Source organism: Saccopteryx leptura, chromosome 1 (assembly GCF_036850995.1).
Source record: "Saccopteryx leptura isolate mSacLep1 chromosome 1, mSacLep1_pri_phased_curated, whole genome shotgun sequence".
Classification (NCBI taxonomy): domain Eukaryota; kingdom Metazoa; phylum Chordata; class Mammalia; order Chiroptera; family Emballonuridae; genus Saccopteryx; species Saccopteryx leptura.
In genome coordinates this window covers 5,429,190-5,455,241 of record NC_089503.1, presented here as the reverse complement: position 1 = coordinate 5,455,241, position 26,052 = coordinate 5,429,190, and the positions used below count along the sequence as shown (strand labels likewise).

The 26,052-nt window shown below is 47.0% G+C and overlaps 1 protein-coding gene across 23 annotated transcripts in view; it reads left to right on the top strand.

Annotated features, from left to right (window-relative positions):
• Positions 1-26,052, top strand: part of PPP6R3 (protein phosphatase 6 regulatory subunit 3) — a 144,521-nt gene that overhangs the window by 102,344 nt on the left and 16,125 nt on the right. For 7 of the 23 annotated variants that reach the window (XM_066384248.1, XM_066383975.1, XM_066385486.1 and 4 more), the window contains 10 exons: positions 245-374; positions 2,405-2,557; positions 5,659-5,808; positions 6,295-6,359; positions 8,562-8,677; positions 10,175-10,260; positions 16,998-17,084; positions 22,084-22,181; positions 23,599-23,653; positions 24,436-24,566. In XM_066384248.1, the coding sequence (XP_066240345.1) occupies positions 245-374; positions 2,405-2,557; positions 5,659-5,808; positions 6,295-6,359; positions 8,562-8,677; positions 10,175-10,260; positions 16,998-17,084; positions 22,084-22,181; positions 23,599-23,653; positions 24,436-24,566 (1,071 nt within the window). The remainder of the gene's footprint in view (positions 1-244; positions 375-2,404; positions 2,558-5,658; positions 5,809-6,294; positions 6,360-8,561; positions 8,678-10,174; positions 10,261-16,997; positions 17,085-22,083; positions 22,182-23,598; positions 23,654-24,435; positions 24,567-26,052) is intronic. The other 16 variants (XM_066384763.1, XM_066384509.1, XM_066384685.1 and 13 more) reach the window with 7 other exon arrangements.

The following is a 26,052-nucleotide window of genomic DNA, read 5'->3' as shown; positions in this document are numbered from 1 at the left end:
AGACGGTTTAGGTATATGGGGGGGAATCACATATAGTTTCTCACCCAGCTCTGGGCCTCTGGGTTTTAGGTGTGCCAGCTGGTCCCCTGCCGTTTTTACTCCACGCGCTTTCTGTCCCTTCGGAAATGTTGACTTGGTCATTACATATCGATAGAGGTGCTGTGTGTGCATCTGGATGCTGGTATGGGGCACCGTGGTTTGTCCTGGAATAGTAATGAGTATAACTGACTTGCTTCATTTTCAGGTTTGAAGGCCATATAGAGATCTGCCCCCCTGGCATGAGTCATTCGGCTTGTTCGGTCAACAAGAGTGTTCTAGAAGCCATCCGAGGAAGACTCGGATCTTTTCATGAACTCCTGCTTGAGCCACCCAAGGTAGGGCAGCTGTCTTCAGCATGGCAGCCAGCTCCACAATTTAAATAGCTGTTAAAAAGTGAACGACCCTTGTGAGTCATAGATCTGGCTGTGACCAGTGTGTACAAAATAGGTTATAAGGTACACTGCCACTTGTTTTGTGATCGTTAGGTTTTTATCTGTTGTATATATAGTGTTGAAATTAATAAGTAGTGTAGAATTAAAATTAAATTTTTACCTGCTTAGGAAACTCAGCCTTTTTTCTTTCTGTAAATCCTGGTTCCTTATATGCCTGTAACATAAACATTTTTCTTTCCATGGCATTTTCACATCTTTGAAGTGAAGTAAGTCTGTTAGAAACTGATCTTGGAAATGGAGTTTTCTTATTCAGAGTGGGAGCAGTGCATGGCTGACGGACAGATCCTTCTTTCAGAAGCAGTTGGTCGGACGTGACCCAGAGCCTGAGGTGTTCTGTAGGGAGCACACTGACTCAGGCAGGCCGGGGGAGCACAGGTGACAGTGAAGGCCGGCCACAGTGGTTTTCCGTTCCACTCGCCCCTCGCAAGGGTGTACAGGTGTAGACCAGGGTTGGAGGCTCTTCCTTTGGGCATCTATCTGTAGGGCAGGAGACTCAGTTCTGGAGACTTCTGCCAGTGCCAGCTCTTCTACATTCCTTTCCTTCTGTGCTATGTCCCTGGACCTGGTGTGCTGGCCATTGTAGTGTGGACCTCGGTGGCACCTGCTAGGCGGATCACTGGGAATTTACATTCAGTAGACTAGTTTCTCTCCTCTAAGTGAAATGTTTTCTGTTTATTCAGCCATTTTGTAGAGTGGTAGCCCAGAATAATTTATATTCCCTAACTAGGGAGTCTTGTTCAGCTTCCGGGTGTCTCTTCAGGTGGGTGATGCTACCAGTGAGCAGGCACGGTCTCGCCCCCGCCAGGTTGTCTTCCCTGCACTCAGCCTGGGTGGGATGCGGGCAGAGTGTTTGGCATTCCCTCAGGGACGTGCCCATGTGGGTGTTTAACAGATGTGGTCAGTGACATCCCTCGTGCCAGACCTAGGCAGAGGAGTAGGGAGAAGAAGGAAGAAAGAGAAGGACTTACTTTGGAGGAGAGAACATCACAAGTGGAAGTTGGAGGGGGGAGGAGGAGGAGGGGGAGAAGAGGGTCCATGATCAGGTGTCCTGATCTGTGACTTGGATGGCCTACCCATCTTTCTTGCACAGGGACAGAAAGGACAGCACCTAATGTGGTCCCCTATTTGTCGTCCTCTTGGCCCTAATGCAAAAGCAAGGCAGGCTGTTTGGAGCAGTGAGTGTGGTCAGTTTGTTCCGATTTCCTGTCTGACGTGGGGCGTGAGTGTGATAACAACTCACGTTCCCTGTACGCCTGTAACTAGAGCTGCTGTGCACGGAGTGGACTGTGAACCTCAAGTCCATGAAGCCTCTGGGGGAGCAGGAGTGAGGGTGCTGACAGGGACACTGAGAGAGGGCAACCACACTGCCAGGCGACAGCTCATCACCCCTCCTGAGCTCCTGAATCCTGAAAGGGTTCGTGTCTGTCGTTTGGGATCTCACATGCTAGAAACGCCCCTTTGTGGACAGAGCAGGTTTGAGGCAGCTCTTGTTTCAAGGTTGTGGTCCAGGGACAGCTTCTGGGTTTGCGTTGTTGTCTCAGATTTGACGGAGACTGAGGACTCGCTCCATAACCACTGTGACTTCTTAGTTTTCGGTAGGGTTTGGAATGTTTCACTTTTTTGGTATGGATTCCTATAGCTTTCTGCTTGCTTTCGTGGCAGTTTAGAATGTTGAAGCATGGCTACTTCATTTCTTCTAAAATTATAGTCCGGGGAAATTACTTGTTTTTTTCTCTTGGTTATTTCATTTTATCTTAAAGATATCTGGTTTTCTTTAGATGTAGAATTCAGATTGTTTACAGGGTCGGTTCACGTGGCGTTACATCTCAGTACACGCCTCTGCTCCGTTCTGTCTATGGACCGAAGTGGACTGACTCGGGCAGCTTTTTAACAGGCAGCGTTCTCTTCCTCAGAAGAGTGTGATGAAGACCACGTGGGGTGTGCTGGACCCTCCCGTCGGCAACACCCGGCTGAATGTGATTCGGTTGATATCCAGCCTGCTTCAGACCAACACCAGCAGCATCAACGGGGACCTTGTGGAGCTGAACAGCATTGGGGTCATATTGGTAAGGCCGCCCTGGAAAGACACTTGCATTCGACTCTTGGTATTTATGGCTATATAACTCAAGATACAAACATACAAATTTACAGTTGGGGACTTTTCTTGGTTTGAGTGTAAATGGTCATTTATATAGTTTTTGTCTTGCGTTAATCGGTTTTGAATGCTTTTATTTATCTTTTTTGCACTTTTAAAAATAAAATTGTATTTAATCAGTAAGTGGGTACGTCTGTTTCCTAAGAGAGGCAGTTACAAAGGACAGTGGCAGGTGCAAGTTTGCTGATGGCTCTGAGCCTCATGGTGGTTGGGGAAGTACCAGGAAACCGTTAGTTTTCTCTCCATGACCGTTGTTCGTTGCTGCAGCTTCGGTTATGAACGACGCCTGATTGCTGGCGCGTCGGCGTCCCAGACCCGCCAGAGGAGACCAGCTGGCCTGCGCTGTGCGGGAGCTATGGCAGAGCTGGCCCACCTCTGTCTGCAGGCAGTTTCTTCGATTTCTGGTTTTCCTTTAAGAAATTCTTCATGGCAGGGTCCTATGTGTTGGTTCCCAGAGCTGGATTCCCTATCTTGGACCATCAGGGCAGTGTGACATCTGGTGGCCAGTGAATGTCAGAGGTTATCCTGTCTCCATCCTGTCAAGCTCTGGGAGTGGAGCTACTTGGCTCTTTGTCCCCTTTCAGCTTCTAGTTGCCTAAGAACCCTCTTCTGGGTCTGGCTCTACCTCTGCCTCTGCCTCTGCCTCTGTCTCTGTCTCTGCCTGAGGTGCTCTGGCTTCTCTGAGGGAAGCTGACCTCTAAGGTGTACTGAGCCGCCATCTCTGATTACCTCATTCTCATTTTCCTCATAGGAATCCAGACCTTTCACCATGGATTTCTTGAATTGTGCATAATCTGAGGGGAGATGAGAAACTTCTCTTCTTTCTTTTAGGTGAGAGGAGGGGAGATAGATAGTAAGGCAGACTCTCGTGTACCCCCAACCAGGACCCACCTGGCAACCCCATCTAGGGCCAGTGCTCGAGTACCACGCAGTTTTTGGTAGCTGAAGCTGATACACTCGGACCAACTGAGCCATCCTCAGTACCTCAGGCCATGCTCGAACCAATTGAGCCACTGGCTGTGAGGGGGGAAGAGGAAAAGAAGGGGGAGAGGGAGGGAGAGAAGCAGATGGTCACTTCCGTGTGTGCCCTGACCGAGGGTTGAACCCGGGACATCCATACACCAGGCCAGCGCTCCATCCACTGAGCCACTGGCCAGGGCTGAGAAATTTCTCTTTCACCTGAACCTCAGCTTTATTCTCCCACCAGAACCAGTCAGGCACGGAGCATTCCACCGGCGCTCTGCCAGTGGCCTTACAGGTGGCCACCTGAGGCAGGAGCTGATCTAAAGCCACCTTCAGCTGCCCTGCCGCTTGAGACTGTAGACATGTCTGTGAGCACAGGAGAAGTCGAAGGCTTCTCATTTCTCAGTGGTTACTGAGCATTGCTGTGCGGGAAGAGCACTGCTGGAGACATGCAGAGAGGTTGAGACCCTCGTCCCTGCACAGACGCTAGTGTGATGTATTCGCCCTCCTCAGGGACTGGCGGCATGCACGGCTGCTGGAGATGGCACTGTGTTCTGTTCACGGTTAGCAAACGGACACACTTTTATCTTCTTTCCACTGAGCAATAGCTGTATAATGTGTCTAAGATGCTTTGTGTTCTTTGAGTTAAGTCCAAACTCTTCCTTGCAACAGCAGTTAGTCTGCTTGTCACTGGAAGGAAAGAAAGCCCAGGAACGGTCTGGACTTCCTGGCTTGACGCCTCCGCAGTGTCCCAGTCGGGCTCAGGCTCTGTAGGCCCAGCTCCATGTGCGTATGTCGTGTCTGTCCTGCCCCACGGCCCAGCAGGCACGTGGTTAACACTGGCAGATTCCGCAAGATGCCAGCCACACCGTTCCTCTGGGGGTCTTTCACAGGAAGGTCTAGTGGTGTTCACTACATGGAAGGCACTGGAATATGCACTTTTCATACACTTCTCATGTGAGCGTAAAGCCCTGTGATAGAGAATCTGTTTTTCAGATCATCCTGCTTTTCAGCCATACCGTTGTGCTTCCTAGCGTCCCTGGATGCTTTGTGGCTTCCACTTTGGGTTACTTGACATGTCAGTGTGGGGCCTAGAGAGCAGGGACGTTGCAGAGGAAGATGAACCATGAAAGGATTACACTTTCTTTGGCAGCTGTAATTGTTGCTTTCTGGGGGACATAGTTTTTGCCCTACCCTCTGACTGATACATGAACACAGGAATATACCTTTCTACTCCTGTCTGTGAGATTCTCCCCGAAATCAATTACTAGCCTTTAATCTTACTAATAAGTAAATAACTATTGTTAATCTTTAGAGCTACTTTTTAGTGATTACAAATTTGATAAAACTCTTAAATGGATCATTAATCTTGACTTTTTCATTTGAGATCACAAAATAGACTCAACAGTATCCTAAATACATACTTTAACTATGTGTTTTGTGCTTTAGGGCTTGTCCTTCCTTTTAATGGTTTGTTATTTTGGGGGGGAGTCTGGAGAACCCTTGTTCTGTTCCCTTGACTGACAGTTGTATGAGTTCCCAGCGTCCAGTGGTATTCTCAGTTGCGTGTGAGCACCTCAAGATTGGGGCCCGTGTGTCTCTCTGGCCCCGCCATCTTGCACCTGGCTGCACCTGGCACCATGCTCTGTGCAAAAAGCCTTTGGTAAATATTTGCTGAATCAAAATGAAATTCTCATAAATTTCTTTGAAAACTATTTACTGAAACTGAATATCAGTATTAATTGTTTTGAAAACATAAAGGATACTCCCTTTCTTTTTGAGGCACTTACTACCTTTCCGTCTGTTTATTGTTGGTGCCTACTCGATTTTATGAGAACTCTGGCATATCGAATGAGCAAGTATCCTGTTACTGACTGAAGTGGCATTTCAGGCCCCTTTATAATGAACTTGGGTTCCTTTTAATTAGTCCTGTTGGACTAAAGACATTACTTTTGCTTTATTAAATCACTGTTAGGGAAATGTTTTCAAGTAGTGGCTTAATCATTGAGGTAACTGAATAAGAGAAATCATTGTTTTCCTTTTTTGTAGGACATGTTCTTCAAATATACATGGAATAACTTTCTACATACACAAGTGGAAATTTGCATTGCACTGATTCTTGCAAGTCCGTTTGAGAACACGGAAAATAGCACGATTACTGAGCAAGACTCCACTGGGGATAATTTGTTATTGAAACACGTAAGCTTACTTAAGTCTTTTTCCTGTCACTCTTGGTTAAAGCATTTTTTCCACTGACATGTGAAGTGACTTGAAATTGCTCACATTTAAAACGTACAAGTATCGCTATAAACTCTGAGTTAAGTTTTTGCCAGGCACAGTTTTCTTTATCCTGTTTTAATTTTGGTCAGACTGTATTTCTGGGCCCACTTTCATAGCTAAGGAAACCTGGCTTTGCTTCAGGTCAACAGCTAATTGATAGCAGTACTCGGGATACAGTTGATCCTGGGAGGTGAGTGGCTGACGCGCGGTCCTGCGTGCGCGGTCCTGTCCCAGCCCGCAGGGCTCTGAGAACCCCGGGCCAATGTATTACTGCATTTGAGTCAGCCAGGCATTCACAGCTGTGTCTGCCTTGCTGTTCTGTGTAATTAGAGTTCTGTCTCACTTTAAGATGTTGACACTTTGACATTTATATAAATGTTAACTAGAATATTCCTTTTTATTCAGCTTTTTCAAAAATGTCAGTTAATAGAACGAATACTTGATGCCTGGGAAATGAACGAGAAGAAACAGTAAGTAAATTGTTTTCTAATAGGAATTCAGTTTGATTTTCTGTTTGAAGAAGGCGTCTTCCCTTGCCCTGGACAGGGAGCAGTGGAAGTAATTACATGGCGTATGCCACTTTATAAATGCTTCTCTCAGAATGTCTAGCTTATGTCATTGTCACAGGTATTTTTCTAACAATTTTTTTTCTCTTTTTCTTTTTCTTTTTTTTTCTTTTTCTTTTTTTTCTGAAGCTGGAAATGGGGAGAGACAGTCAGACAGACTCCCGCATGCGCCCGACCGGGATCTACCCGGCACGCCCACCAGGGGCAACGCTCTGCCCACCAGGGGGCGATGCTCTGCCCCTCTGGCGCGTCGCCCTGCCATGACCAGAGCCACTCCAGCGCCTGGGGCAGAGGCCAAGGAGCCATCCCCAGCGCCCGGGCCATCTCTGCTCCAATGGAGCCTTGGCTGCGGGAGGGGAAGAGAGAGACAGAGAGGAAGGAGTGGGGGGTGGAGAAGCAAATGGGCGCTTCTCCTATGTGCCCTAGCCGGGAATCGAACCCGGGTCCCCCGCACGCCAGGCCGACGCTCTACCGCTGAGCCAACCAGCCAGGACCTCTTTTTCTTTTTTTAGTGAGAGATAGGAAGGGAGAGATATGAGAAGCATCAACTCATAGTTGTGTCACTTGAGTTCATAGATTGCTTCTCATACATGACTTGACCAGAGGGCTTCAGCAAAGCCAGTGACCTTACGCTCAAGCCAGTGACCTTGGGCTTCAAGCCAAATGAGCTTTGGGCTCAAGCCAGCGAGCCTGCACTTAAGCCAGTGACCTCGGTGTTTCGAACCTGGGACCTCAGCGTCCCAGGTCGACTCTATCCACTGCACCACCACCAGTCAAGCAATTTATTTTTTGGTCCCTCTGTCTTTCTACCTCTTTAGGGGAAACCAGGGTTGGGAGTATTCCCCACCTCTGTGCTGCCTTTGAAACTCCCTAGTCCTTTTCGATTGGCCAAATGATGTGGAGTCGAAGGAAGCGTTATAAAGTCCAGTCCTCTGTGGCAGTTAAACCTAGCACGCTCGTCCTGCTTATTCTGTGTTCTCATTGTACAGAAGAGTCACTTCATGAACTAAAGGGTGGGAATTGCCTACTTGTAAGAAAATTTCTATTAGCTGAATGGCAAGATTACTTGAAGTTTTAGTTGATATCTGTAAGTAGCTTATAACACAGACTTAGCTTTTCCTAGTTTTGTCTGTAACAGGTGTTTGCTAAATGGAAAGATAAATACAGTTGGGAAAATTAGACCCTAAAGGGGGAAAGGGATAATTTGCCTATGTTCCAAGTGGTATATGGCCAGACACTATTTGACTTCCTCTTTTGGCCATGTCCTCAAATCAGCCAGTATTTTAACTTGAGAAATTCTATTGGTAGATGATTATCTCTGTTAATTGGTTGGTATGATTAAAATCTGATCTCCTTTAACAAAATGAACCAGCAGAATTCTTACCTCAGTTCCCTGCAATCTATTTAAAGTCTGACAGATAGTTTCATAAAAAGATAAAAAGGAAAGTCACAGAAACAGTAAGCATCAATGAATGTTTGGGTTTTGTTGTTTGTTTATTTAGAGAGCAAGAGACAGACAGGCAGGATCGGAGAGAGAGGAGAAGCATCAATTCTTCTTTGTGGCACCTTAGTTGTTCATTGATTGCTTTCTTATATGTGCCTTGATCAGGGTGTTGCAGCCAAGCCAGTGACTTTGGGCTTCAAGCCAGGGACCTCTGGGCTCAAGCCAGGGACCTCTGGGCTCAAGCCAATGACTGTGGGATCATGTCGGTGATCTCATTCACACTCAAGCTAGTGACGTCAGGGTTTTGAATCTGGGTTCTTTGTGTCCCAGGTCTACACTCTGTTTACTGCACTACCGCCTGGTCAGGCGGGCTTTGTTGTTTTTTAAAGATAATAGGTTATTGAGGATTCATGGTTGGTTGGTTGGTATATTTGAATAAACCTTGTCTCATGGAATGAAGCTGTCGTATACACGTCGAGTAGACTGTTTCTGCCACACAGACACGCCCCCTCAAGCTTGGTAACATTCTGAGACCTGCTTTTCTGCCCATTCTCATCTTCAGTGCCTCGGGTTTTAGACTGCATGCTTCCGTCCACTGTATTAATAAGCTGGCCGTCACTGTGTCCTCTCAGGAATCTGAACATTTTTGCTTTCTCCGTCAGGGCCGAGGGAGGAAGACGGCACGGCTACATGGGGCACTTGACGCGGATAGCTAACTGCATTGTGCACAGTACTGACAAGGGCCCCAACGGTGCGCTGGTGCAGCAGCTCGTCAACGGTCAGTGGGTTCTGGAATTGTCATTACATTTTTGAAGGGTCAGAGAAAGGGTTTAAGAATAAAGTAGAAATGTTCATGTCATTTGTAATAACTCGATGGAGTTTCTTCAGTAATTACCTAGATGTTTAAATGAGATTCTTGAGCATGTTTTGCACAATGCACTCGTTTGCCGTGCTTGCTCCTGCAGTCCTCTCGGTAAGCGCTGGCCGAGCGCAGTGGGCTGGGGTCGCCCTCTGTGTGCTTGGAGGGCGCTGCCCGGTACCCGTGCCTGCAGCTCCCAGCCCCCGCAGGCTGCCAGTTGAGCCACTTCAGCTGCAGTTACTTTTTATTTTCTTCTGAAGACCCCTGTGTCGCCTGCGTATTGCTTTCCTATAACTGGGACATGAGAGCATTTCTCCACTGCTAGGACAGAGGAGACAGGCCTCTAAAGAACGCTTTCTGGACTGGCGTGGAAGTTAGCCAGCCCAGGTGGTGCGGAAGGAAGTGCACGGATGCCCGTTTCCCCGGCAGCCTGGCCATGGTCTGCCGGCTCCCGGACGAGAGAGCTCGGGCGCCTGCAGGCTCGCTCGCCCAGGGCTGGCTGGCAGCCACATCCGTCTGCACTGTGCCTTTGCAGTGCAGGCTTCGTTCACGGTTCACCTGATGAAAGTCACTTTCCAGTCTGTTCTTTTTATCTTTTAAGAAGGTTTACGTGTCCAAGGGGTTATCTGTCAAATGTACATTCAAAGCATAGTTGTTGCCCAGTGATGGTAAATTGAGGTTTGCGCCCCTGTAATTTTGCTTCTCGAGAGGGGTACGGGCCAGACCATCCCAGTTTACCTTCTGTGTTCTGGCTGAAAAGCAATGGCCGCGTGTGCTTGTTTTCAGACCAGTCTTCTGTGTATGGTGTGTGCTTAAACCAGGATGGTCCTTAGTCTAGTAAGGCCTCCAAGATTGTCCCTGTGGTTTCCTCTCTCAGGGACGTGTTTGTGCATCCTTTTCTTTATACGTTCTCTAGAACAAGATTTCACTGTTGCATCTGTACCCGTGTGTTAGCCTATGACAGAGACATTTAGGAAACATTGTGTTGGACTGATTTGGAAAGCCAAACTGGGTTCCATGGAACATTCTTTGGCCAGGTGTCAATCAGACTATTTCAAGAAAGTGTGTGGGAACTGACGTTCACGGCATTTCCCGCACTGTGCAACAGTGGGGAAAGATGGCATTTCCCTCCAGTTCAGAGACCCTGTTGCCTTTCACAGAAAAGTTTCTTGGAAACACATTTTGCAGTTTAAGTTTTTAACCAAAACATTTTTAAAACTTGTTACATTCCTAGCTACTAAGGGCTCTTGACACCAAGCGTAGACTTTCGGGAGAGGGAGGGCTCGGTTGCTGACGCCCTCGGTTCCTGAGTTCCCGCCGTGAACTGCGGGGGCGGGCCCTCCTGTGTTACTTGCAGTCTTACTTGTCTGCGTGGTCGCCATGGTGATGCTGCTTTTCTCCTCTTTCCCCTCCCAGATCTTCCAGATGACGTCAGGGAGCGATGGGAGACCTTCTGCACAAGTTCCCTAGGAGAAACCAACAAGAGGAACACGGTAGATCTAGTAGGTTTTACCAGGTTACGTTTCTGTGGTAGCAGGGCGGACGCTCAGTCTTAGCTCATTTATTCAGTATCTGCTTCAGCAATAGTGAGTCAAGGAGAAGTTTGTTTCTTTACCAAGAAGACAGGTCAGCGTTCACAGTATTTTTGCTAATTTGCCTAGTCAGCTCCTAAGTCCTGCCTGGTATGACACAGGGTACAAAGAAGCCGCTGATCGCTCTCCTCCCACCATGTTTGGTTTCATCTGCTTAGCGCTCTGCTCCCTGAGGGCCTCACCAGACACCCTCTGTGTAGTCTGCCCCCCATTGGTCTGGTGCCTTCAGCCTCAGGGTGCCCTGGGCGGGGAGGAAGCCTCTTCCTTAGGACATTAGCTAATGCTACTGAGTCGGGTTGACTCTTGTTTCACACCATCCCAGTGGTGGGAATGTGGTCGGTGCCTTTGAAACCCCAGCTCTAAAGCCTTAACAGGGTCGTTTCAGCCAGGGAATAATGGCATTGATAATGTTTTCTAAATTATATTGGACTTTGGAATGCATTCTTTTTTTTTTTTTTTTTTAAATAACATTAAGTTTTAAGGTGAGTATCGCCTTTGCTTGTAAAGATGTGGAAAAGCCTTCCCTTCCATAAGCACATGGCAGCCAGGGGTCGGGTCGGGGTGGTGGCCTCACACCCTGTGGCAGTGGCCGTGTCGGGCACTGAGTTCTGCATTTGAAGTCCAGCAGCCAGAGTGCTGGCTCCCGAGAAACAGCAGCACCTCGACTGTGAGGCACTTGAGGGTCTGGCAGACGTACTTGTTCACAAAGAATTTAGAAACGGGAGGGGGACAGAGGACTGAGGCAGCTACAGAGCGGCCCCAGGTCCTCCTGAGTCACAGCCTTCCTTGTAGACTGTCTGACAAATTGGTGACCTTTCCCCAGACTCCTGACAGATTCGTGGGGTCCTTCTTGTTGAGGTGGACACGATAGGATGAGTAGGTGTTATGGACTGGAGGAGTTAGGAGCCTGAGAGAGACTATAGAAAGGGAGGGGCCGTGTGAGGCAGTTGTTCCAGTCAGCCTGATGCCCTTAGCGTCAGCATGTGTCACAGTGCAATAGAAATGCACTCATTTTGACAGCCCTGAATCATTAGGGAAGGGTTAAGTCATTTTTCTTTTTCTTTTTTTGGTAAAGAAAATTTTTTTTTCATTGATTTGAGAGATTGAGTATGGTGAGTGGAGAGAGAGAGAGAGAAAGCATCAACTCATTGTTCCACTTAGTTGTGTGCTCATTGGTTGCTTCTTGTATGTGCCCTAAGGATTGAACCTGCTACCTCGGCACGGCTAGTGCCAATTTTTTTATTTTTAATAGGTGTAGTACCCACTATGGATTGCACCCCCCCAAATTGGTTAAAATTCTGGATAATTGGGGTTTTAGTGTAGGGTGAAATTGTTCTCACACCGTTAAATGGAACCATTCTATTTTAGAAGCCCCATATTGATTCCTTGCAGGCAAGGTGATCTCCTTTAAGGGGATTATTTTGGTCTTATTTCTATTTATAAAGGAATACTTAGGAATACTAATTTTCATTTTGTTTGGGAAACCTATTTTAAAATGTTCCTTTGATTGGCTTCACAGATGGAAGTAAAAAATGTCTAGTTAAACTTGTTATAAGGAATTTTTGAAACTTCATCTTTGGTAGTTCAGACTGATTTATCTTGTGAGCAGTCTGTGTATAAAGAACTGCATTGCAGTTCAGATAACCCTCCACTACTTTTCATGGTGCCATCAGTAAGGTAGTGTGTGACTGTGTTACGTATTCCCACATGTGTGTGTGCAAACTCGTGCAGCCTGTGGGCTCAGATACATCTAGCCATGACGTGTGTTAAGGAAAAATTCCCATGAGCCCCACCTGCTGCTCTGATTGTACCTCAGTTGTCCTTTGCATGGTGCACCTTTTTTCTTTTTTAAGAAAATTACATTTAACGGGCTGACATCAATCAATAAGAGTACATAGGTTTCAGGTGAACATCTTATAGCATCTGAACTGTTGACTGTGTGTGCCCGCCTGGTGCACTTTGTGCACCACACTTGGACTACACCATCTACCTCAGTGAGATGGAGTAAGGAGCATGGCTTGTCCCGCGGAAGTGCGAGGCTTGGAGCCTGCTTACAGCGCTCGTGTCCCAGGTGGAGTTACCCCACCCTTTCTTTGTTTTCTTTTGAGACGGTCAAGTGGCTCTCTCAGGACCTTTTTAGTTCCCTGGCCCCAAATACGAAATACCACCTCCATTTAGTTTTAAGTCCTTCCAATGGGATTTTTAGAGATACAGATGTTGCAGGTTTTAAAAGATGCTTATTTGCATACTCATCCTAGGCCACCAAGGAGACTTCAGCTGCAGCCTCCAAGCTCTTCATTTTTTTGCCCGAATGTTTCTGGCTATATTCCAGTGGGTTTGGGTACCATGTTCCAGGAGGATGCGCTGTGCGAATATTATTATAAACACGAGTTGGTAAGGCAGTAGGTCTTGCCCTTGTACAAGCATCACACAGAAGGTGCGCTCCTGGGGGATGCAGTGTCAGGTCCAGGTGAAAGCATCTCCCTTCCATTGTCTTGGGCACATCTGCACTGCACTCGGCAGTCCAGTAACAGATGACTCACTCCCCGGTCCCTCCCCAAAGAGGTAGATTAGCTGGGACACGCTGCCTTGATATGGCTGGTTTTAGGACGGCTCGGGTACCTACTTCTCTGGGAATCATTTCATGTACATTCATAGGATTTGAGTCAACCTGTGCTTCAAGCACCAAATGCTACAGTTAGTACTTGCTGTGCTGTCCCGACCTGTTCTTATTTTTCTAGGTACAGCAAGGATTTGTTCCTTACACGCTGCTTACCTGTCTGTCCTGCTGTGGGCGTGAGGGCTTGCGGGGTTATGTGGGACAGGCTGTGCCATCGCCGGGCCTCTGTCGCTTCTAGGGCAGCACTTCCAGTATCCACCTTTTGCCTTTTGACCCCATCATGCAGAACTACACGCACAGCAGGCTCAAATTGCTTGTGCTTTTGTTTTGGGAGTTCGTGACGAATGAGATTTCGTGTTAATTACATCTAGAGACTGCTCTCTCTCAACTACGGCCGCACTGGAGACGGTGGTGAGGATTTGCCAGAGTGAGTTTAGATAACACAGGCGGTGTTTTCGTGCTGATGGGGAGTCTCACTCTGTGCCTGCCTTTCCCAGGGGTGGGAAGAGTCCTGACGCTTCTCCCCAGCACTGGTGAGCCAGTTCCTGGGGGTTGTTCGTGCACAGTGACAGTGACAGAAACGGGCACGGCGACTCGCCTGGGGACCCAGTAGGTTCTCATCAGAGCTGGTGTTTCTGTCCGGCCCCAGGTCAGACATGAGCAGTCACATTATGCTGTGACTTTCCTGAGCAATCTAATCAGCAACTGAAGAAAACACTTTTTTTCCCCCTGTAACAGCAGTAAATGAAAGTTAATTTTTTTAATGGAAATGTCAACATCTCGGAAACTCTCTTTCACCACAGCCTGACAAGGTGCTTCTATGTATTTGTTGCTTTTTTGTAAAAGTTACGATTCTGTGCTCTCATTTAGTGATTTATTAGTTTTCATTAATTCAGTAAAGACTTGACTGGCAGCCATATGCCAGACACCACGGAAGTTGTGCTGGACAAGATTGGCCAGAATTCCTGTCTCCGTGCCGGCGGAGAAGCAAGTGGCTGTGTGACTCTCGGAGACGGAGTTGGGGGTGCTGGGGGCCGGTGGTCAGTTTAAACAGGCCACTCTAGGAAACCCTGAGCAGGTGGTGTTTGTACAGAGACTAGAGGTGATGCGGGAGGGAAAGTGAGTGCAGGGGCCTGAGGCTGGGGCGTCCGCATGGGGCAGAGGCCGCCACGTGGTCCCCAAGCAAGTGACGGAGGGAGTGACATGAGGTCTGAGGCTCTGCAGGCTGGGGCTCGCACAGCTTTCATCCCCAGCAGGCCTCATGGGTCATGATCTTGGTGTGATGAGAGGCATTAGGTTTGGAACTAGAAGGTGCTGTGCATTTTGAAAGGTGATTATAGCTGCTGGATTGAGAAAAGCCTATAGTGGGCAGGCAGGGAGACTGGTTGGCTGCCTGGTGCAGCTTTAGTCCAAACGAGGGGTAGTGGGGACCCGCACTGGGAAGGTTATAGGATTTTGATGATTGACTCAGGGTGGTGGGCACACAATGCATGGTACAGACCATGCATCATCGATATCTACACTTAAAACCTATATGATCTTATTAATCAATGTCACCCCAATACATTTAATAAAAAGATATAATAAGTAGGACTCTAGATTATATTTTGATAGCAGAATGGATAGATGTGCATGGGTGTGCATGGGACAGAAAAACAAGATGACTGAGATTGTAGCTGAGGGAGGAGAAGAATGAAGGTGGCATTTGCTGAGATGGAGATGCCGCAGAAGGGTGTATTTGAAAGTTTAGATCAGAGACTCGGGGGTGGATACATCTGTATGATGAACTGGTGGGGTTCCCATTAGCAAGTTCCCCCAATGGATAAATTGTCTTTTCATCTAATAGTATTAAACCAGAATCCCCCCACCTCTTTCAATAACAGTTACAAATGTATGCATGAATATTTTATTTTTTTGCAAGAGAGATAGAGACAGAGAGAGAGAGATGAGGAGCATCAACTCACAGTTATAGCACTAGTTCATTGATTGCTTCTCATACGTTCCTTGAATGGGGAGGGGGTGCTGCAGCCAAGCCAGTGCCCACTTGCTCAAGCCAGCAACCTTTGGGCCAAAGCTGGTGACCCCACACTCAAGCTGGTGAGTCTGCACTCAAGCCGGTGACCTTGGGTTTTTGAACCTGGGACTTCAGCATCCCAGGTCAATGCTCTATCCACTGTACCACCATTGGTCAGGCCATTTTGTTATTATTAATAATAACTTCTAAAACAGTTTCTTTTTGGAGAAAAAAAAATCATTTTAAATCACTTCCAGAATTGCTCTGAGGCTACAAGTGAAGGAGAAAATGTAAAGGGGTCACAGTATCTAGCACGTAGTAGTTCAACAAAAGCTAGTTTCTTTCTTGTGCTTAATGAGCTAAAAGTTTTCTGTAACAAAAAGTATAAGTATGAATGAGGATACATTGTATCCTACTTAAATTTAGACAGCATGACATGCCAGGAGTAGCCAACTCTTTTTTTGTTATTCTGTCTGGTGAGTTCACCTAGCTTGCTCATTGGATTGTTTTTAATTCTCCGCTCCACTGTGGAGTTGCGCCCCTAAAACACACTGGCTTAATAGGACTTTGAACAGAGCCTGCCAGCCCAAGTAGCCCAGAGCTCCTTAAATCCACTGCAGTGGAACCACTTGACCTACTCTTAAGAGCAGTGGTCCTGTGAGCTGACAGCTGCCATGACCCCCGTCTTCTGCCTCCCTTTGGTGTGCTGGCTGGGTGTCCCTGGTAGGCACATCCCACATCCCGCCCTCCCCACGTCCTTCCCTGCTAACTCGCACAGCCACGACTGACAGCAGCAAGTTCCCTCATTGGTCACGGATTCTGCCTCTGGTTTTATCAGACCAGATGCAGAATTAGAGAGTGAGCACATCCTCTAGACTGGGGAGAGTGCAGAGGGAATGAACTTGAAACGCTGGGTTTGGTGTCTACCAGAGTTGGTCAGACAGAGAAAAAGGTTCATTCTGTTCAGGCTGTGACTTCCTCGGAGTTTCATAAGCCGTACCACATAGAGATCTATTTAGATTCTGCTTTGTGCTCAAACCAGTGTTGGAGCCTCACTAAGCAGATTGGCTAGTTTCTGCAACTCCATGCTGTTTAGCACAGCTTCAAGGGTTGGCAAGTAATAGCCACTTGTGTCCTCCCCTGATGACAGTGGTTTCTGCTCAGAGCATTTGTACAGGAGGTACAGGACGAGTAACTCCGAAGGCACTGTGCAGTGAGCCCCAGGAGTTCCGTGCTGCTTTCCAGACTGTACAGACTCTTCATAGTTGCTCCTCGTGTGTAGCAGTTACTGCTGTTAGTGCTGTGGTCAGTCGTTTACCTTTATTTATCTTCACTTCTAATTGTTCATCCATTTCCCCTGATACTGTGTAACATTTGTGAATTATAAAACTCACTGTGAATTGGTGTTTGCATTTTTACTAAATTAACAAGTTGGTTGGTTGTAAGTTCTAAGGGTAGGGGAGTCTAAGGGGCAGAAGATTTTGGGTCTTTTTATGAGCAGGGGACTATTGACTCAAGTTCTGTTTAGTGCTTGTGGACATTGCTTTTCTTAGAGTGGGCAGGAAATGCAGGAATTTAAGTGAAATGGTTATGTTTAAACCTGAACTCCCAGTGGCTCATCAGTAATCCCTAGCGATTGCAGTTTTAGCTCTCAGTCTTGGCATATGTAAATTATTTTTATTTTTATATTTCATTTGAGCCATTTCTTCTGCTTTCCCTTTATAAAAATTTTATTGAAGATGATCAAAATCACTTGAAGGGAATAATTCATTGCATGTGGTTTTCTGGTGATGCTAGTAGCAATGAGAGAAATCACCACAAGTGGGCGACAGAGGGCAGGACTCCAAACCATCTGATTGAGTGAAGTGCACCCTTGCGTATTGGGCGGGTTTTACAACTTAACTGTTGCTTGATTTTGTTCTTGCTGTTGTGATTTGTCCATAAAAATGATGATGATGCAAATGTCCAAAACTTTTCTCTGTTAAATAGTCTTTTACATTTTTATGCATATAGGTTACAACCTGCCATATTCATTCATCCAGTGATGATGAAATTGACTTTAAAGAAACGGGTTTCTCACAGGATTCTTCTTTGCAGCAAGTGAGTTATGCCTAAAGCTTTTTGTTTTTATTTCAAATGCTTAGTCCAGTTGCCATTTATGAATCCGTTTCAGAGACAGAGTGTGTGTCAGGATGTGATGTGGGGTTACTTATCAGTTAGCAGAAGCATTTACATAGGAAGTGTTGGGACCGTGAGGGGAAGGTTTGTATTGACTGTATTTCCAGGAACTGTTTCGTGCCTGATAACAGTGCCAAGTGGGTAAGTTTTCAGAATATTTGAGTGAACTGAATAACTTAGTAAGCATCTTAAGACACGTTCATTGGGCAGACCTTTACAGTAGCTGAGTTGTTACTTAAAGACTCTTGTAGTCGAGAACTAAGGTAAAAATAGCAGGAACAGAACCTTTTTTGTCAGTAAGAGTAACTTTCATAGATACCCCTGAACCAAATGGCTTACATGTTTCTAATATCTTTAATGTCTATTATAGTGACCTTTAAATTAATTTCTAGTTGAAGCAATTCATTGCCACCCTGCCCCTCTGCCTCCAAACTTATCTGTTTATCAGCTACTTGTAATCTTTGTAGAGGAGAAAACAGGATATAAAAATACTGATTTCCTGTCCATTGGTGGTCCTTGGAAAGGTGTCAAGAAATCTCACTATTTCAACTGGGTATCAAGTTTGGGATCTAAAAATAGAAGTCCTTGTGACAGTTATCAGCTCTTCATATGGAGCAGTTGTCCTTGGGGCCAGGTCTTCATATGTCGGTCCCTTTGGTGTGACAACAGGATTAATGTCGTCACCTTTGCTCCAGGCACTGAGTGTGGCTTGGCATCTCTTTTCTCAACCTTGAAGCCGCATTTTTTTTTACCAGGACCGAGATGAAGTGAGGTTTCTCCAGCTGGCTTCTGGCATCCAGTAGGCTGTTACACTCCAGTGGAGGTTGAGCTAGGTCGGAAGTAGCATTTCCACAAATAGCTGCTCCTCGTTTTGTCCTTGACACTGCTGCCCTTGAATTGGACGCCAGCCTCCCGGGGTTAGGGGCAGGGAGCAGCCATCCCATGGGGGTGCTGTGGAGCAGCAGCCCAGCCCTCACTGCCACCCTCATGCCTGCAAGCAGTCCTTTCTTTTTTTTTTTTTTTTTTTTCTGAAGTTGGAAACGGGGAGGCAGTCAGACTCCCGCATGCGCCCTACCGGGATTCACCCGGCATGTCCACCAGGGGGCGATGCTCTGCCCATCTGGGGCGTCGCTCTGCCGCAATCAGAGCAATTCTAGCGCCTGAGGCAGAAGCCACAGAGCCATCCTCAGCGCCCGCGCCAACTTTGCTCCAATGGAGCCTCTGCTGCGGGAGGGGAAGAGAGAGACAGAGAGGAAGGAGAGGGGGAGGGGTGGAGAAGCAGATGGGCGCTTCTCCTGTGTGCCCTGGCCAGGAATCGAACCCGGGACTCCTGCACGCCAGGCCGACGCTCTACCACTGAGCCAACCAGCCAGGGCCAAGCAGTCCCTTCTTGACCCAAGTTCTCTGGAGCTGACCCAGGAGGCACTCTGCCAGCAGCCATCCCTCCGCCGGAGCACCCGTAGAGCACTAGAAGTCCCCACTCGCCGTGTGACTCCCTGTGCCACGTGTGCTGCACCCCCACAGTGACATGCGGCAGTGGGGAGTAGAAACTGTCGAGGGACTTTTGTACCTGTTGAAATAATTTTGAGACAAAGAGTGCCCTAAATATCTATTTGTAAATAAACTTTGAGCTTTGGGCTACTGATTTAATCAAGGGGTGGTTTGGTCAGGTGTCTGGAAATGGAGCCCTTTCTTCTCAGGAGTCTGGTTCCAGGACCATAACTGTCCCTGGAGGGTTTTCTGTGTTTTCTCTGGTTTGACTGGCTGCTGATGGGACACGAAGCAAGCCCCGTCACAGGCCCGCTGCAGTGGCCTGGTGGCCCGCTCTCCTGGCTCACTGTGGGCGTCACCCGCTCCGTGGAGCCCTCTCAGTGCAGGGAACGGAACATTTCTTTCCCGACTTATGGGCTTTCAGTGTACCTTTTTTACAGATTTAAAACCAGTCATGGATCACTTAGAAAATAAGAAATACAGTATGCTCCAAACCATTTCTTTTTCATTTGAGAATACAAATCTAAGTTACTTTAGTCCAGCGCTCTTTTTATGTGAACGGGAACTTTAAGTTCTTATGACTTTTCAAGTTAGGTCTCATATTGGTCAAGTCCCGCGTATAGAGAGCTGAGGGCAGGTCCTTAAACCAGGTTTCCTGAGCAAGTCCCCCTTGGTGCCCTAGTTGGCTTAGGGAGTGTCCTGTCATTTGTTTTTCTCCTGCCCGTCTGGTTTCCTCAGCCCTGGTGTTTCACTCTTTCTCCTCGTATTTCTGCCTGACAGATGAGGAGGGCGAGGGGGTCCTCCTGGCCCCCATGCCCCTCGTTCCAGACGGGCTTGTCCATCAGACGAGGTGGCCCAGGGTGTCTGTTGCCAGGTGGTACCACCAGAGAGAGTTGCTTAATGAGGCAGTGGGCTCGCTTCTCAGTGACTGGAACAGTCCTTGGCTTTGGCCTGGGTGACGGTTCTAGGAAATGTGGTTGCTTTTTTATTTTTAATGAAGATGTTAATAGCTACACAGCCATGTGTGCGTTCCAGGCTTGGATTTCTCAAAGTCCAAAGCACTTTTAATGGAGCTTTAAATAGAATACAGTCGCAGTCTTCACTGATGTTGGTTCAGTACACTTTGACAGCTTTGTCAGAAATAATCAGGTTTGAAACCTGAAGTTCTTTTGCTAGTTTGTATTTCCTTAGAAGCTACTATAGACTCAGCATTAATGAGGATTGGGATTGTTCTGTGTTTTCCTCTGTGTTGTCACAGAGGTTAACTGAGTCTGTCATTTGCTGTAAATCAAGTAGATAGGTAGGTAGATAGACAGAACAATACAGCCTAACACCATTTATTTATATAGCACTTAGATGTATTAGGCATTCCAAGTCATCTAGAGGTGACTTGAGGTGCACAGGAGGGTGCCCACTTATGCAGGTGTGCTGCACAGTTATAGAAGGGATTGAGCATCCTTGGATTTCAGTATCTGAGGGCGTCCTGGGACCAATCTGTGGATACCTGGGGTCAACTGTGTCGATATATATGTAAGTGTTCACATATACACGTCTAATCCATTTAGTATTTGCATCCTGTTTATGAAGCAGTTAAATTATCACGAATTATTTAAAGGAACATTTTTGGTAACATTTCTTCCCTTTTCACCCAAAAGACTTACAGTACTGTCTCTAGAAGTACAAAAATTAAAGGAAAAGAAATCAAACAAAATAATTGAGAGGGATCTTTTCCCTGTGCGACCAGGTTTCCGAGCCTGGCCCGTGCTGCTTGCCAGCTCGGCAGTACAGCTCACCGTGCTTCCCCATCTCTGAGGGCGCCCGGCCTTTGTTTTACCTTAAACAACACAGCTGTTTTCTTTCCGACTTAACAAATATGACTGCTCCATATCGTATTTTCCAGTGATGTGTCCACAGCTCAGTCCAGCTTCCCAGAACTTGTGCCTCCCCTTCTGTTTTTAGCCAAACTCCCACCACTCAGCCTTTGTGTGCCCTCATCCCAGCACGCCTGCGAGGCTGGCCCCCTGCTATGTGCTCCCAGTCTCAGCTCTGGGCAAGAGAGGGATCAGCCCGGAAGGCGGAGTGAGCGGAGGCGCTAATGGGTATCTTGAGTTAGAGGAAGGTGAGGTTTAGGTTCTCCGAGAACTAGGGAAAGCTTTTTTCATACCTGAGAAAAGATGCCTTCCAAAGCCAAATATAAGTTTTATTTTTTAATTCTCCCCAGCTTGGATGATTCATGCCATAATTCCCTGCCACCCGACGAGTGCTCAGGAGGCAGGACAGAGGCCTGTGTGCCGGGTGGGGCCCTGGCTCTGCTCAGTGAGAACAGGGGTGAGGGTGCTAACTCAGGCCACAGCTCCCCCTCCCGACAGGGCCCCGCGGTGATACCCCAGTTCAGCTGCCAGCTGCTCCTCCTGTCCCTTTTGTGGGACTCGCCTGCGCAAGTCTCTTCTGTCCGCGGGGCACACATTGTCATTTGTCTTTGTATTCCTTGTTTGGGTGGGTTGAGTGGCTTGCTCCATACGCTCTTGACTCCCAGTTAACAGCATAGAACACAGGCCCTGCTCTCTCTTGTTCTTTTACATCAGAGCCTCAGCGTTTCTGTAGAGTCATTTAACATCCCCCGTTTCTCACCTAAGAAAAGCCAAGTGAGCCGGTGCTCTCTAGAAACGGCATAGGAAATAGGGTTGTAGACTTCTCAGTGGTTTCGGATTAGTACCCAGACTTTGTCCTCCTGAGTAGGTAGACTGGAACGGTGGTTTTCAACCGCTGGTGCGCCAGAAATTCCCTGCCGGTTTGCAAAGGAGTCAGCCGCCCTGATGATCTGAGAGGCTGGCACCGGTCCACGGACCGGAGCTGAAAAGCACTGGGCTAGAAGTCCTTTATACTCTTCTCAGCCTCTAAGGCTCCGTTTCTCCTTTGTCAGGAAGTGTCCCTGGGCGTGTGTTGGTAGGGCTGCGATTGTGATTGTTAGCCATGCTTCTCCAGTGCTGTGTTGCTGTTGCGGATCGGGGTGGGGGGCGCAGAGAGGGAGGGTGGGCGGCCACCACTTGTTGGAGCTTAATGAGAAGGTTGGTTGTGTCCAGAGGTGACCAATACACCTTATAATTTCAGACTGCCCCATATTACTTAATCACCTCTTTGAACTAGACAGCCTAGTCCTCTAAAGATAATTTGCAGTAGAGGACAGAGTGGTCACTTAACATTTATTACAATGACATACATTAGAATGACTTATGGACTGAATTCCAAATAGTTCTTTATTTGAGTAAATTATGTCTGAAATTATTTGATTTTTTTTCTTAGAAAACACACCAACTTTTAAAGCCCCATGGCTAGTAAATAAGGTGGTTTCTGGAACACAGATGGGCAAATAGTGTGTAGAATGCCATTAGAATCATTATATCACTGTCACTGGTCCTGGGGTTGCCAGGCCTTTTCTGATTATCAGATGCAACAAATGACGTCCAATTTTATTGACCAGTTTGGCTTCAACGATGAGAAGTTTGCAGACCAAGATGACATTGGCAAGTGAGTATATTTTCCTGATTCCGTAATTGTCTCGTGTGCTCCTGCTTTTTGTGAGGCACTTTGTGATGCGGGGGTTCTTAGCAGTCACGCGCTTCAGGGGGAACCTGGCCTCCCAGCTGTTCCTTTAGGTCCAGCCGTCTGGCCCTGAGGCGCCCAAAGCACAGGGAGGAGAGAGTTTCCCACCAAGAGGGAGGGATTCCCTTTGGACTGGGCCTCTTTCACAGAGGGTTATTTTTACAAAACCTGGAAACTCAAGTCATCCTTCTACTCTTTGAGTTGTTAGTGTTGGGTAGCATCAGCTAAAGCAGGAATCTCCTGTATGTCACGGCACCCAGGGAGGGGCACTGGCAGGAGCAGCCCCCACATCCTCTCAGGAGGACTCACCACAAGGCAGAGTTGGGTTTTTTGCGAGAGCCAGGCAGGCAGAGCATCGGCAGTCAGGGCGAGAGGAGCGGAGAGGGAATCCCTGGCGCTGTGGGGAAGAGTGAGATGTGTGGGTGAGCCTCGGGAGGAGGCAGCTGCCCGGCACCTGCCCGGGAGATAGGCTCGTGGAGACGGAGCTCTAGATGTGGGATGGCTGCTCACGCTGGAGACTTCTGACGGTGCTCGTCAGCACCAGGACCTGCTTGGTCCCCTGCTATAGTTTGCTGAACTTCAGCCAGTGGAGGCTGTTGTCTGTCACAGGCCAGTTCAGGCACGGGAGAACCTCACAGACTGTCCGGCCCACTAACTGCCATAGGCTAGGCCACGTTAGCATGCTGTCCTGCCGGCTCCCACGTGGTGTCTCCGCACTCGCGATAAATGCTCCTAGTTAGTGTACCTCCATCTCTATAAAGTTTGTATCCGGCACTCAGAATAATGATTGAGGAGAACAGATCTTTTAAGAATAAGATAGCCCCACCTACTCAAAAATTATGTTAATAAGCTTTGAATTTTTTCACTTGTTACCTTCCTCCCGATGATGCCCTGGTAGAGCCTAAGATTTCAGGGGTACGGGTGAACCAATGTATGAATTTGGCTCTGCCTGGAGACAGCTCAGTGTCTAACAGCTTCTGTTATGCTGTTCCTGTTTTGACTTGTTTCTTCTTTGCAAGTAACCTTCTTTCTGGTTATGGAGTCATGGTTGTTTCCATGGGTGTTAAAAGGGAACAGTTAAAAAGGGACAGATGTTAAAAGGGACAGTTTTGAGGGTATGTCTATTGAAAGGCTTCCATTTTGGCCTTTCCATTTTATATCATATCAGTTCCTTAATACCAAGGAGAAGGTATCATTTAATGCAAACAGGAGTTTTGGTTTTTTGTTTTTTTTTAACTTACAGAGATTTTAATGATAGTGTTAATATTTTAAACTTGGAAAATTTCATGAATACTGTTTCTGTGAGTCTAGATGATTAACTATTCCTACACTCTGTTCACAGTGTTTCTTTTGATCGGGTGTCAGACATCAACTTCACTCTCAATACAAACGAAAGTGTAAGTGTTGACGCTTCGTGCCGGGAGCAGCCGGGACAGTCGGGACGGGTCTGCGGGCTGTGTGTGGGTGCCGTGTGCACCGTCCTCGATGGCCGCTTCCGCATCCACTCACACGGCCTGCCCGCCCCCACGGTTTATGACGCCAGAGGGCTGGTAAACCAGGGTCACCTGTGATTGCAGCGTGGACATTTAGCCTCAGAGAGTGCGGACTGAGGCTAGCCTGCTGCCTCACAGCTGTCGTGTGCCCGCACGATCGCAGCTTGAGCTCAGCCCCTGGCCAGCCTCTTACCCAGGCAGTTCTGAGACGCGGGGGAGCCACCCCAGCAGCTGCTTGTTGGGTTAGTGTCGCTTGAACGGGCACAGTCTTGGTTTTTGTGTGGATCAGTATGAGAGACCACTGGTTTGTTGGCCAATGTGATAAGGTGGGAAATGCTGACTCACAGCCGGTGCTCCACGCTGCTTAGCTGTACTGGGGACGGACGCAGTACGTGCAGATCCGAGGCTGCGTCCCAGGTGGGTGGGACACTGTCGCCCACTGACGTGTGCCCGCGAGGACCATCTCAGCTTCCCTGTGCTGGTTTTGAGCCCCGTCTTAGCGGAGGGGCTTTTCCTTACACAGCAGCTGACCTTAAATGCTTATATTTCATTTTGGTATGTGGTTAGTACTTTTTTTTTTTGGGGGGGGGTGTTATTTTTAAGGAAATAAAAGACTACAATTTACATTGTTAAGTTTGGAGAAAACTTGAGCTTTAAATTTTCTTTCTTCTGTCATTTTTATGTAGGGAAACATTGCCCTGTTTGAAGCCTGCTGTAAGGAAAGAATCCAGCAGTTTGACGATGGTGGCTCTGACGAGGAAGACATCTGGGAGGAGAAGCACATCACATTCACGCCGGAATCCCAAAGACGGTCCAGGTAGAGGCTAACCTGTCCCTGTAGCTGTGTGTCCAGCACATGCGGCACAGATTGTCAAGAGAGTCATTGATCGTAGTCCCTCCCGACGTGTGTAGCCGATGAAGAGACCTGAGCTTCAGGCGTGGCCATGAGTACCTCAGTTAACTGAGTATGACAGACGGGCTGGTCAGGGTGATCCCCCTATAAGTCCTGGGAGTGTCTGTGAGTAGTTCCTGACATGGCCTGGAATGTGGTTGTGGGGCCATGAACACCTCCCCCAGCAGCAGCTGAGTCGTGTGTTGTTTCTTACACGAGACTGTAAACTGCCCCAAGTAGGTCATGTTGGTTCTAACAGTGAATCAAACTTGGGGAGACAGACTCATGTCAGTAGATACCCATCATAATCAATTGAGTCTTTTTCTAATTTTTTTAAATCACTGTATCAGAAGAACCTAAATAGATTTGTTTCTGTACAGAGTGTTCTTATTATCTGAGTATTCATCAGGATTTTTATGGTTAAGAGAACAGCTAAATAGCTAAATGTCTACATATCTACTAGTAGCTTTATAATACATGGGGAAGAGCGATCGAACTGCAAGGGAAGGTAGACAAATCCACAATTATAATCAGTTATTTCCTCTCTCAGTGATTGATAAAACAATAGGCACAAATGAGAAAAGATAGCAAACATTTAAACTACTTACCAACCAACTTGACTTGGACATTTATGAAGCATTCTCACCACCAACAGCAGAATACATATTCTTTTCAAGTGCACATAAAATATTTATTTAGACTATATTTGGACCATAAAACAAGACTAAAATTCTAAGGTCTCAAGTCATACAAAGTATGTTTTCTGACACCAATAAAATTAAATTAGAAGTAAATGACAGAAAGATCTCTAGAAAATCTCCCTAATATGTGGAGACTAAATAACACGTGAGTTAAAGAAGAAGTTACACAGTACTTTGAATTGAAAGAAAATAAAACACAGCATTTTCAGATCTGGAGGCTGCAGCTAAACACTGCTTTATAGGATTGTTAGCCCTTATTTTTAAAAAGAAGCATCTCAAATTAATGACCTCATCTTTCATCTTGAGAAACTAGAATGCAAAGCAGAAAAGCAATAGAGAAAATCATTGTAAGCAACAGTTCTTTGAGAAGATTAATTTTAAAATATTTTTTATTGATTGATTTTTAGAGAGAGAAAGAGAAACATCAGTTTGTTGTTCCACTTGTTTATGCATTCATTGGTTGGTTGTATGTGCCCTGACTGAGGATCAAACCCACAACCTTAGCGTATCAGGACATTTTAACCTACTGAGCTACTCGGCCAAAGCAAGAAGATTAATGAAATTAATATGCTTCTAGACAGAATGATCAAAAAAGGGGAAGAAGATAACAAATTACTAATATCAGGAATGAGAGAGGTAATATCACTACAGATTTTAACTAAAAGGATGATAAGGGAATATTATGAACAGGTCTATGCCAGTAACTCAGA